The following is a 13,624-nucleotide window of genomic DNA, read 5'->3' on the forward strand; positions in this document are numbered from 1 at the left end:
GCAAATGCTGTCTTGTTTGCAATCAAACAGTGGATCAATAAAATAATAAAGACAAACCACTGAAGTTAGGATTTTTGGTGATGGATTGTGCATCTGAGGAAAACTTTATTAGGGAACTATGAAGGCCAGTCTTTATAGAACACGACAAACAGTATTTGCCATTAGATTTCCCATGTTTGCACTGGTTTATTTTGTTTTCAATTAAAACAAAGCTGAAATCCACAATATCATTTTAGATGAATGTTTTGTTTTGAAGTTACAAGGAAATGCAGATAATTTTTTTCAAAGGTTGTGTGTGACAGCAGTGGGATACAAACTCAGGGATCAGTGCCTGTGATAAAAGCTGAACAGGCTGCTTCCCTTCAGCCTTCTCTTCATCTTGTGCTTTGGCCCCTGTGCACAGTTCATTATCACTGTGCAGCCTGCTTTTATGGATGTGCAAGGTGTTAGTCCTGTTGAAAATCTGCTTCTCAGGCTAAAGTCCATTGCTTCTTCTGTAGCCTGAATATTTGAGCTCACTGAGAGTGAAGAGCAGAGAGCCTGGACAAGAGCACAGCTTTGTCCAGGGAAACTCCACAGCCCTTTCACACCCCTGGAGAGAGAGGGGACAGCAGGAAAATGTGTAAGCAATGCTTAGTGTATGTTTTCAGCACCTCATAATTACCAAAACAAGTGTGTGCTGGTCCTTTAAAGGCATTCACAGGATTGATTGCAATTGTGTGGTGTGGGATTCGTCTGCCTAAACGTCAGTGGATGTAGCTGAGCAAAGCCTCAGCTCCTGTGGTCATAAAGGGAAGCCAGTGCGATGATAGTTGAGGAAATATTCTAAAATTCTGTGTTTATGCCTCCATACCTAATCCTCACCCTCCCTGCACACACGCCCTTGCCATTTTCAATTTTTCACACATAATAGGAATTATGAACTTCAGCACTTTGTAAAAGTCACCGTCTGTTCTCTTTTGCAAAAATAAACAATATATTGTAATAGAGCAACAGGAATCTAGCCTGAATTAGAGATCATAGATTCAGAGTTAATTTAGAATTTGGCACTTGGCTCGGATATGATTGGCAAGGAGATTTTCAAAAGGCTGCAACTGTAAATTGGAAATAAATGGAAAAGGATTATGTGAGTGGGAGATGGCTTGGAATCTATAATGTATGTCCCGAGACTGACTTGCTCATAAAAGAGCATGTGTTTAATGTGTCATAAAAATATTTAAGTCATATTGATCTTTATATAAATATTTCATTTTTAAAGTTGGATTCTGGAGTATCTTGCATAGGAGCAGGATATAGAGACTGAACTAAAAATAAAATAAAATTAGCTCCATGTGCATATCCTTGCTATCATTATGAAGGATAAAAAAAGGAACACCAGAAATTGGGTCTTTTTTCCCTTTCCAGTCTCATATTCTCACAATATCCTTTATGCTGTCTTTTGTGACCAAATCAATTTTATTAGTCCTTGCTGGATCATCTGTTCTGTTCTCTAGTACTCGTCTGGGAGATGCTATGGATCTATTGTATCAGGAAAGAGTTTGGAGGCAGAGTGAGCTGCTGCCAAGAAGGCTCTCATGTATGAGAGTGAGAATGTGGGCGGGTAACTGAGATGTCCAAAAGGGACACTTTTTGGTGTGCCTTCAACTGCTTCTGATCCAAAGCTGATGTATGTCTGTAAATAAAGCAGGATGTATTTTGAATGTGCCCATGTTCTGCACCATTAGTTTTTCCACTGTTGGGAAACTAAACTGCAAGAATCTGCACAGCTACCACCTTGGCAGCTCAAGTGGCTCAAGGAGTGACAGCAGTTAAAAAAGGACCACCTCTGAAGTATTATCTATTTTTCTTTTTGTTATTTCCTTTAAATAAATACAGTCTCCTAATTTAGCTCTAATATAATTTAGCTCACTGTTGCTGTTGGTACCATATGGAATGGCCTCTGGGGCTTTCAGAAACCATTTAGTACTGACAGAGGAAGAGGGAGGAGTTTGCCTAGAGCTGCACTCAGCACATCCCACTGCACAACACCTGCTTAATGGCCCTTTTGGATACACAATGACCTGGTGCCTCAGTCTGTATTTCCCTCCTCTGGAAAAGCAGGTGAAATACAAATGAACTTTGCACATGTCTCTCAAGTGCATAAGACTTTGACCCACCCCCCTGCCCCCAGTTATGATTGTTTTCTGCTGTTCTTCACAGGTGAAATTTGTGCTTTTAAAATCCATGGGCAAGAGATGCCCTTCGAGGCCATTGTGCTGAACAAGACATCTGGAGAAGGTCAGCTTCGAGCAAAGAGTCCCATTGACTGTGAGCTGCAGAAGGAATACACATTCATCGTCCAGGCCTATGACTGTGGGTCAGGGCCAGGTGGAACCAACTGGAAGAAATCTCACAAGTGAGTGAAAATGAGAAAAAAATATTCTTTTGCTTTGGCATACATTTACTCCACAGTCTATGTTGTTTCAGGTAGAAAGCAAGTAAAGATAAATCATAGTTGAAATATTCCACCCATTTTTTCATTGCTTTGTCCTAGTAGAAAATATATTTCTTTTTGTTTGCTTCAGTTAAAGCTTTGGACAAGATCCCCATTCAAGTGGATAAATGCATCTCAGATTTGGTTTATATTTTCCATTTGTGCTTTCATGTTGAATACATCCAGGTCATAGAAACTGGCTTTCAATTGATATTTGCAATTTCTAAATAGGTTTTCTCTCTGTTCATCTCATTTCAAATGGTAAGAAAAGAGGAGTCATCCCCTTTTTTTAGTATATCTATGCCATAAGCTGAGCAGTGTCACATTTGAATGGCGTCTGACCTCAGCTTTTGTCCAACAAGTCTCAGAGAAAGTGAAGTCCTCTGAAGTGGAATGTATTGAAGGTCAGTAGGTGGTACTTTTTACTGTGGAGCCGATTCCCTGAATAAGCTTAGGTGGCACAGTGGCTTTTTTCCCCTTTGAATTCATGAAACGAAGCTCCAGATCATTTGTCATTGAAGATGAATTTAACTCACGTAGATATATAAGTGCTGTACAAATAGTTCATTTTGCTGAGAGCCATTATAATAAATGATTTATAGTAATCATTCTTCCTTTTGCTCATCCAGGACATACGACAATTAAAAGTTTAATTAGGTCTGTAATGCAAGCTGAAGTTTTCAGGATATTTAAAAGAATACAGAGTTAGGAGGAAGCCTGCAATAGCAGATAACCACCAAATCACAGAAACAGGTTTTGCTTCACAGTATCAAATTTTATTATGTTTCCCCCTCTCACATCAGTAACAATCTGGTAGAAATCCAGTTATGGAAAATTTTGGTCTAATCTTGACTAAATGAAGTCTGGCCCACAGTCACCAGGTCTTGTCTCGTAGCACACGCTCAGCCATGCTGCCTGGGGTCCCAGCCTTCATTGCAGCTCTGCTGTTGCTCCAGAACATCCCTTTTGTGTCCCTCTGTCACCCTGCCTATCAAACCAGAAAGCAAAGCCTTCCAAAGCAAGGCCTCTGGGGTTTACTCACTAAATACATGTGCAGTGTTGTAACTACTTGAAGGATTAGATAATTGTCATCAGCAGAAGGTGAGAGCCTTACTGAATATGGAAGAATGCTTGTAAACTGCTCATTTTTAGGTGGTGGGTATGGAAGACTACTGTGTCTTATTTTACTGTGTAATGATATCATTGGCTTTCTGCTAGGGTTCATTTTTGGGGGCAGATTTTAATAGCAAACACCATAAAACTCTCTCCCTACATGGCAATGGACATTTAACTAGTGCCACTTAAGATACTAAATTGGGCAAATGAAACATAAAAATTCTAGTATCTCATTTTAATAGGGGTTTACATAGTTTTCTAGATATGCTTTGTTAGTCTTTTCAAGTGTTTTGAAAATAAACTGTTAGTGAAGCGTCACAATAAATTAACTTTTCTCTTTGATATTTTCTGCGCCTGTTTTAGGGCAGTAGTCCATATCCAGGTAAAGGATGTCAATGAGTTCTCCCCAGCATTCAAGGAGAGCATGTACAAGGCCTCAGTGACAGAGGGGAAGATCTATGACAGCATCCTGCAGGTGGAAGCCACGGACGAGGACTGCTCCCCCCAGTACAGCCAGATCTGCAACTACGAGATTGTCACCACGGATGTTCCCTTTGCCATCGACAGGAACGGTGAGTGTGGCCACAGCGGGGCTGTCTGCAGGGCTGGCAGTGCTTGGGGCACGAGCTGATCACCTGGCTGGAGAGGGAACTCCAGAGAGAAATCCTGTTCTCGTCTCTGAGAGCAGAGGAATCCTCACACTGAGCAATTCCATCCCTTTTGTGTACTGCTGGGAGAGAAAGCCATGCAATCAAACCACCAGATTTAGGTGAGCAGCATGATTCTTGGTCACCTGGTCCATTCTCCTGATTGTCTCAGATACTGTTTCCCATCCAAGTGATGGCATTCCCCAAGGCAGCATGTATTCCCCAATGCAGGGGTCATTTACTGGATTACAGCCAGTCCTATTCCCCTAAATTTCCTGAATCAGAACCCGAATATAGCAATATTCTGCATATGTTTATTGATTGTTAAAGATTTTAGGATCATGGGTCCACAGACCTGCCCAGTTGTGGTGCTTCCTGAAGTGGATCCAATATTCTGCAGCATGGAAGAGCATGTACTTTGGAGAATTATAGAGGTGGCCTTTGAGTCCTAGCAAAATAGAAGTATTGTACTTGAATATCTGTACAGAGGCTTTGCCCTGGTTGTCCTTGATGGGCTGCAGCTGCGATGTCCTTAATTGGGCTGCAGCTGTGACCAATGAAGATAACTGGGATAAAAGGGGGCGGGTTGGCCAGTCAGGGAGAGCCTTGGAGGAGCCCTGACCTGAGAGAGAATAGTGTGCAGAAGAAGGAGTCTGTGCTGTGCAGATCTGCAGCCATAAGAAGTCACTGAGGAGGTATGGACTTTAGAAATCAGATAACAATAGCATTATGGGACTCTAGAATAGACAACAACAATGCAACAGTATGGGACTCTAGAAATAGAAGAACAACAGAGAATAAGTACCATTTCTTAAGTTTTTGTTGGTTTGTTTTAGTTGTTTTTCAAAAGTAAATATTTTATATTTTAGTGAAAATAATAAACCGTATTAAGTTTTCCATATACAGTAGCTTTTGATCTTAGTGGCCTTGTATGTCAGCTTCCTGGATCAGCAAAGAACATGGAACTGAGTTTGGGAATGATGATGGAGTTGCATGAAAAGTGTGTGGAAGGTCCTTCCTCCCATTCTCTGCTTGCTTGAGATTATACAGAATAGCTTCCCTTGAAGCAACACCCTGTGTGCATACCCAGCAGTGCTCTGATTTATCTCTCCTACCAGAAACATTTAATCATGTTTGTTGGAGGAGAGTACAGTTTGGAAGTTAAATCTGATTTTTGGCCAAATTGTAAATTGAAAGCATGCATGGAGCTGCTGTTTTCTCTGAGCAGTCATTTTCATGTTGAGATGTTTTATAAAAACTCTTTACCCTGTTCAAAATTTATTCATCTATATTTGTTCAGTTCTTGCACAATGCACAGATGAGCATCAGAAGATAGTAACCTGTTACATCAATAAGTTTTACTGACATTGGGGAGAAATCCATCTCGTTATCACACACTGGGAAGCAAGTGTATGGTATGGGAAGTGCAATCATGAGGAATATGTTTGTGTTTGAGTAAATGAGGGCAGCTGGCACAGTAACCCTGAGGGTTCTTGAGAATCCAGAGAACTGCACAAAGGAATTTTTACAGCAACTGGGAATTTGGAAGGACATATTTGGAGGCAATTCCCTAGAAGATTTTCCTCTCCATGGCTTTTTTTCTAACTGAGATTTCCCATGTTGTCATAAAAGAAAGTTCTTTGTCTCTGAATCCAGATTTTTCCAAGGCTCCACATGACATGTCTGTGTGAAGGATGGTACTTGGGGGAGTCACACGTTGTCTCAAAACTTCCTGTGGGGTTTGTGGCAGATATAAGGGACAGAGAATACCCTGAAATTGGTGTGATACAGAGTAGGCATTTCTACTACTCATGCCTTTTCAGCTCCTATCACACAGAGCAGCTGCTTCAGGAGTGCTCATGTCTTTTTACAGTCAGAGATATGATCAAAAGCATAGGAAATGTCAGGAGTCCTTGGTTACATCTTTGTCCTCATGTGCCTGGGACCTGCTTTTCAGCAAAGGCAATGAGAAAAATCATTGATTCAAATGTGACTTCAAAGCCTGCAGTGAATAATTGGTATAAGGTTGCAATACTTGCAGTTTCTTGGTCATGAGTTCAATTAATATTTTTGATCTATTTGTTCACTAAAAGAACAGTGCTGCCACAACCAACAGTAATTGCAGTCTAATTTGCAATTTTTTAAGATAATGGTAATTGCTTAAACCCATTGGGATTAGAGACAAAGTTAGAATAGATGACTATACTTTTATTTTGTGACAAAAATATGTTGCTTAGTTCCAACGCATTTCACTGCTGAGAATGTCTCACTATGGCAGCTGATAGAAACTTTCTGTGGTGCAAATTCTATGGAAACATGCCCATTTTTGTTCCCAGTCGGGTGGTTAAAATAGATGTATGAGATGCCTGGGACTGTCTGGTAATACTGTGCTGATTAGGATTTTGTTAACAGGGTTTTTTTTTTAGCCATTGTGAAATACAAATCTGGGTTCTTAGGTCTCCTGCAGGTTATGATTTTTTTATGCTTTTCAGTCACCTACATGTGGAGCTTCATTGCTCAGAAGGAGGATAAGTAAATACCTTAAAATCAAATCTAAATATTGCAAGGGGCCCCAAAAGATGGAGGTGAGGGTGAATTGTGAGGAAAACATGCCACTGTCTGCCCCGGATGGTGGACTTTTTCATGACCAATATAGGAAACTAACCCTAAATGTAGGTCTGTAAAAAGATGAAGCTAAATCATCAGCTCTTTTTCTTTTGACAGGTCAGTGTCTTGTTAGGTAAAACTTACTTCTTGTCCCTAGATCCATGCATGGAGCATTTTTGTGGGCTTGAAAAATTGAATTACACATTGGGGAAGGTTTGTTGAGAGGCAGAGAGAGCCCTGCAGGCTCAGGTGTTGGTGCACAGGCTGCCTCATCCCCACTCCATGGGAGGCAGGAGTGAGTGGGCACAGGAAGCAGCATCAGCCTGAGGGTATTTCCTGCAGGTCCTGGTAGCTTAGGCACTTTGGGAAGGTAATATAAAACTTCTCAGTTATCTTTGGGAACTCTGGCCCTTGGTATGTGATTTCCTTGTGGATAAATTACTTTGTGTTCTGAAACTATAGCACTAGTAAAAATCAGTCTCGTGTATGATGAGCCCAACTCAGAGGGCAATGAACTCTGAGTCATAAAACACAGGCATGTAAAGGCAGAGGACAAATCTATGCTTTGCTGAGCAAAGAACTGTGATTAAAGGTATAAGGTGTAATATGTTTTAAAGTAGTATTGCATGCAGATTAATCTCATTTTATCCTTAGCAGAGAATCCAAATCAAGTCAGTTACTGCAGCAATATTGTGTAGGCTCTTATCAGGTGACAGAAAAATTAAACCACAATGCACAGATCTATCAGAATGGCAGCAAAACCCATTTTAATTCACATATGTGTCTTGTGCTTTATTTGTTAGGTATTATGGCCAGATGATCTGGGAACTCAGGTATAAATACAAATTCTGTCACAGCTCTGACCTAGTCTCACCTCAAAAATGGGGATGGTTCTTATTCGCCACCTAGCTCAGGGGAGCACTTCCCAAATGCGTGTTCAAACTGTTCAGTGTGAAGATGAGACAGGCACCTGTCCAGTCCATACAGATTTTATCAGGTTACAAATCCTAGGCAGAACAGGACCTCACAAGATCCCCCTTTACAGCACCGAGGGCTGCAGTAGGAGCTGTGCGCACTTCATATTGCCAGAAAAGTAAAGCCAAACTTCATAGCTGAGCATCTGCATTTGATATTTATAGCTTTATTAAATGACAGACTATTTCCATTGTCATTTAAAAATGAACCTTTTTGACAAGAAGATCGATTGATTTAGTGACTGTGGAATTTAGGAGGGAATTGCCATACTAAATCAGTCAAGTTTTTCCCCATTCTTGTGTCTGCTCCAAAGTAAGGTGGAAGAGCCATAAAAGAGGGATGTTTATATCCACCTATCCCCAAAACTGACTTTGAAGAAACAGAGGTGTAAATGTCCTCCTGTGTCCTCAGGAAGGTCTTTTTATATTCCTCTAGTCACTGATCTGCTTTTTGTTGTTTGAAAACTGGTTATAGCTCTGGGTATTTCCAGGGAAAGGCAGATATTTAGGAAAACTGAATAAAAAATGTATGGCCTAATTTTGCATTGTGTAGAAATGCACTTCTCCATTAAAATGTTCTCTTTTTAATGTTATTAATTACTTTTTTGTCTGTGGGTGAGATGCAAACAGAAACTTTGATCTCTAAAACGTTACTTAGTCTGTGTTTATAGTGTTTTCCTTCTGTGTCAGCTTTTTAATTGTATTGATTAAGTTATAAAAACCCAAAGAATCATAAAGCATCAGAGGTAAGAAAAAAAATATTAGGAAATCAATAAACTATTGGGTAACATCTGCAAGTAATCCAAATGACCTTCCAGAACAACACCTAAGAGTCAGAATCTTTGTAGTTCAAATCTGAAATGGCCATAATGAAATACAGATCTTGGAAGATAGATTTAATGAAATGTAAATATGTTGTAATGATTTATAAATCCTGTAGGACAGTTAATGTGCCACTCAAATTTTTGCAGTCTGCTAACGAAAATTTGGACAGTTTTGGTTTCTTGAGAATTATCTTTGCTGATCACAGACTAAAGTAATACTAAGAAGAACCAAATAGGGAAATATAAAGATTCATATATGAAATAATATAATGGAGAAAGGACAGAAGAACTGAGCAGATATAAAGTCAGTAATTAAGTATATACATAGGACAGAAGAACTGAGCAGATATAAAGTCAGTAATTAAGTATATACATAGAGTGGCAGTTTTTCATTAAATCCTCTTAGGCAGCCACTAATTAGGCAACTCAAGGTAGTAAAATGGGCGATTAGATTGTTTTGTCAATCACTAACTCAAAACCCAATGAAGTCGTTTCTTGGGAGTTCTGCAGTTTATTGCAGCCCCAAGACAGCCCATGCAAATTCTCTGTTCCGGCCTGCACATTTGAAGAATGAGCCAGAGTTCTTTAGTTCTCAGTCTCAGAGTTGTTTATTGTATCTTATCTATAAAAATTTTTCTCCTGTCCAGCCAAGGTGCGCTCAGCAGGACAGACAGCGGCGCTCTGCCCGCCCCCGGGGCGGTGTTATCTCTTTATACTACAAACTACAGATAACATGTTTACAATTGCTTTCCTATACCTATCACCTGTGTTAGACAGTGAGCTTCTACTCTAGACCAATCCAAAAGTGCCACCATCACAGCAGAAGATGGAGATAGAGAAGAAGAAGAAAGGCTGGACATGCCCAAGTCCCTCCATCTTGTCCCCAAAACCCCCATTCTAAAAACCCCAAAATCCACCCCTTCACCCAGTGATAATTTTATTGTTACACTATTTAAGCTTCTGTGGCTTTCAGGTCTTCATACCAAGCTGGTAATTTGCTCCACGGGTCATAATCAAACCCCCAGGTGTTCTGGGCTGTGTGCCAGGGTCTCTGAGCCCCTGGCAGGGGTCCCAGCAGCTCTGGACACCCAGAGGGATGCACTGAGTTCTGACAGTAGTTGATGTGGTTGTTTCAGTTCTTGTGGGGTGCAAAGATCTGTGCCCATGGTAGGCCTGAGAACACCTGGTGACATGAGGTACCCCAGAGAGAGAACCCCAGAGTCTGCAGGACACTGCCCTGGATACAAATCAGCCTTCAGCAGCTCATTCCATTTTTCCTTTCAAGACATTAAAATATGAGAAGGGTTTGTCCTCCTGTGTGCCCTGCCCACAAAGAGAGCAGGAGAGACTCAGACCCAGCAGTAAATGGGGTATTGGGCCTGACCTATAACTGCAGATGCAAGGGTCTATTTAAACTACAGGTTCTGAACCTGAAGGTGGTGTTAAATCCAAACAACAGCCTTTCTTCAGGCCTGACCTGGAAAGTTTTGCATCCATTTCAATTAACTCCTAGGTTTGGCTTTAATGTAGTAGTAGTAAAAAGCAAAGTGGTGGGCTCTGACAAGAAAAGGAGTGGGATGTAGAGAGACAGCGGCTAAAAGTCTTCACTTGTCAAATTAATGGAGTTTAGTGAAAGTCATCTTTTAAGAAGCTGCATTTTTCTGCTTTCTCTTGTCTCTCACTCACTTGAGTGAAAAGAAAAAAGAAAATGAAACCCAAATTCTCAAACCAAACCTAATGTTTTGTGCCTAACAAAAGAGACTTTGGCCAGGCACCTGTAGGGACTGGTTCACTGCATCTGACTAAATCCCAGGGTATGGGGAGCTGCCCATTTCAAATTTAGCACAAACAATTGGATTTTGCTGATCCTTGCTTGCAAGCAGATGTTACGTGTAGCACTGCTGCACAGTAAGTTTGTTCTTTGAATTCTAGAACAAAAATCCTCATTCAAAGAGATAGTAAAACAAACAGCCCTGAGCAAAAGCATGAAATTAATTAAACAGGATGAAGCTTCAACTTGTGCAAAAAGTAAATTTCAGTGGAAATGGACAGGATTAAAACACTGAACTTGTTAATAGAAAACCCATATATTTTTGCATGGTGCTCTCACAGTCCTCCAGGAACTATTCAGAGAAGGATCTTTCCCTTTCCTTCTGAAAGTTCTGTTGTCTTTGTTCCCAAAGCAGGCAATTTGTTACCTTTTTATGTGTGTCAGGTTCAGCAGATAAACCCTGTTGTTGCTGGGTTTTATTTTGCATGTGATAACTCTGTGCTGCCCTATCAAATACTGCTAAACACTGTAATGCAGGAGGTGATTCTAGGGCTTTTCCTATTTTTAAAATGTCTCTCACCTACAGGGTAATAGCTTTTGAGAAAACAGGAAGATACTTGGGTTCAGTAGTGGATCTCAGGATTGTGGCTGTTAAAGCCAGGAATTTTTATGGCAAATGTGGAAAAGGAGGGTGCACCTACTCCTAGCTCCAGTGTCAAGATGTAACTGCTAATTACTTTTACTGTCTTACTCTAGAAAGTGTTGTTGAGCAGATGTTTTTTGACAGAGCCATGCCCATATTATATCACTCCCATCTTACATTTTCCTACAAGTATCTTATTTCTCTGCTGGATTGAAAGAAAATCATTCCCATTCCTCAGAATGTCCTGCCTCTGCATGTCCTGTGTGCTTCAGAGAGTGTCACAGACATCTTTTATGGAAAATCCTTTCCTTAGGATTTTTCCTCTGAGAAGCTGAGAGGCCTCAGGAACAAAATGCAAACAATGGTTATCTGCTGCTGTGGAATGCAACAGGTGCAGCTGGGATTGGCTCATGGGGTTGTTTCTAATTAATGGCAAATTACAATCAGCTGGCTCAGACAGAGTCTGAGACAGCTGCCTTTGTTATCATTCCTTCTTTCCTATTCTATTCTTAGCCAGCCTTCTGATGAAATCCTTTCTTCTATTCTTTTAGTGTAGTTTTAATGTAATATATATCATAAAATAATAAATCAAGCCTTTTGAAACATGGAGTCAACATTCTCGTCTCTTCCCTCAACCTGAGACCCCCGTGAACACGGTCACAAGAGAGCTCAAAGTCACAAAGCACCTGATGAACCAGGACCCAAATGTTGCAGTCTGGGCATGCCCAGCCAAGAATGAATCTCTGAATGTTTTCTTGTGTTGAACCTCTAGGTAACATCAGGAACACTGAGAAACTGAGCTATGATAAACAGCACCAGTATGAGATCCTGGTCACAGCTTTTGACTGTGGGCAGAAGCGTGCGACAGAAGATGTCTTGGTACGAGTTAATGTCAAACCTGTGTGCAAACCAGGCTGGCAAGGTAAGGTTGAATAGCTTTTCTATTTTAATTCTTTATTTAAATCTCTTTCCTTTGGTGTTTTCCCTCTACCTCGCAGTAAGGAAAGGAGGGTGCTTGTTGTACTGGTGTGAAAAACTACTGCTATTTCTTCTGCCTCATTCCAAGCCTGCTAACAAAGTGGATGATAATCCCATATCTGCTTACATTTGCCATACTTCTTCTCTAGGCAAAGAGCAGATCAGATAAAAAGAAGGCAAATTTCTATTCCAGTAAGTTATCTTGTGAGTCTAATAAGTTATCTTATGAGAATATTCTGGAAGGTTTTAAAAAAATGATGCTGTTTTGCCATTGTCCTACTATTCCTTAAAAGAATGTTTTTGAAGCTACTGTGGCAAGGTATTTCTGCCATATGAGCTGGAGTTGTTCACATTATCTTGTTGAAGGTTCAGGATTGGCTTTTATTGCATGCAGGAGCCAAGGCACCCTCAGTGGGAGTGAAAAGCATCTTTAAAGGTGATTCCTGTCTTGATACTGAGACATTCTGGTAGGAATCAATTTGATTTTCTAAAGAGGCTGTAAGGATCTATACCCTGTCTGGAATAGAGAAAACCCCAGCTGACAGTGCACAGGGAAAATATATATGCCTCTAATTATTAGGAATTGAGATGGAAATGAGGGCTGGATTACAGACAAACAAATTGGATGTGACCACGTTATGCAGGTGTCATTCAGGATTAACTTGACCTTCATAATTGTAATTTTTAAACATAATGATTGAGAAGGAAAAAATCAATTTGGCTGTTGTACTTAAAGGTAAATTTGCAGCTTGTCATTTAAAAGAAAAAAATATTTTCTTTGGGAAATGAGAAGCTCTCGTCTAGAGGAGCTAGTAATGAAATGTTTGCAATAGCAGGATTCCATTTCCACAGCCCTCACTTGGAGCAGAGCCACGTTTCAGTTTTTTGGGATGGACGAGTACCCAAGTATTTGAAGAACATTTTTGTTGAAAGAAACCATAATGCCTATGAAGTAATTTCACATTTTCTAACTGATATTACTCTTCACATGATTTATTCTATAAAACTATTATGGTCTCTTTACACTAGAGAAATATTTTGTTTCCCTTTTATGGAGTTATCTCAGATAAATTAATTATCCCCAAATTAGCTCGAGATTTGTATTAAAATGGGTGTAACAGATGAATATTTTTTTCATTTCTATATTTTTTTTATTCAGGTATTTTATTGAGTGAATAAGTTTTGCAAAGGTGTGGTAATGGTGTATTTCTGTTGCCCAGTATTATTTCACAGTTCATGTGGTTGTTATGCTTGTTTCTGGCTCCATCAGGTGGGTTTGACACTAGGCAGCCAATAAAAGGAAAAGGAACAATCTCAACAGGTTTGATCAGGGTTTGGGGTGTGTTTTTGATGCTTTGTTTGTGTTATTTGTACCTTTCCATCTGTCAAACGCACGAGTCTCCACCTCCTGGCACATCCCCACGTCAAGGAGCACAAAATGCAAGGGGATGTCTCCTCTCAGGGTAGAAGGTCTTTAAGTAAACAATTGGGTAGATAGGGCCTCATTGCTTAATTATTATTAATTCATGAACTGTAATTAGAAAATGACCTACACCATAAGCATTCCAGAAATTTATACATTTCTCTTTTA

At 40.1% G+C, this 13,624-nt stretch overlaps 1 protein-coding gene across 2 annotated transcripts in view; it reads left to right on the plus strand.

The window, feature by feature from the left end:
• Positions 1 to 13,624, plus strand: part of CLSTN2 (calsyntenin 2) — a 318,866-nt gene that overhangs the window by 238,796 nt on the left and 66,446 nt on the right. For both annotated transcript variants that reach the window (XM_036388422.2, XM_054515868.1), the window contains exons 3-5: positions 2,200 to 2,395; positions 3,953 to 4,161; positions 11,828 to 11,977. In XM_036388422.2, the coding sequence (XP_036244315.1) occupies positions 2,235 to 2,395; positions 3,953 to 4,161; positions 11,828 to 11,977 (520 nt within the window). In that variant the 5' untranslated portion in view covers positions 2,200 to 2,234. The remainder of the gene's footprint in view (positions 1 to 2,199; positions 2,396 to 3,952; positions 4,162 to 11,827; positions 11,978 to 13,624) is intronic.

Source organism: Molothrus ater, chromosome 10 (genome assembly GCF_012460135.2).
Source record: "Molothrus ater isolate BHLD 08-10-18 breed brown headed cowbird chromosome 10, BPBGC_Mater_1.1, whole genome shotgun sequence".
Taxonomy (NCBI): Eukaryota; Metazoa; Chordata; class Aves; order Passeriformes; family Icteridae; genus Molothrus; species Molothrus ater.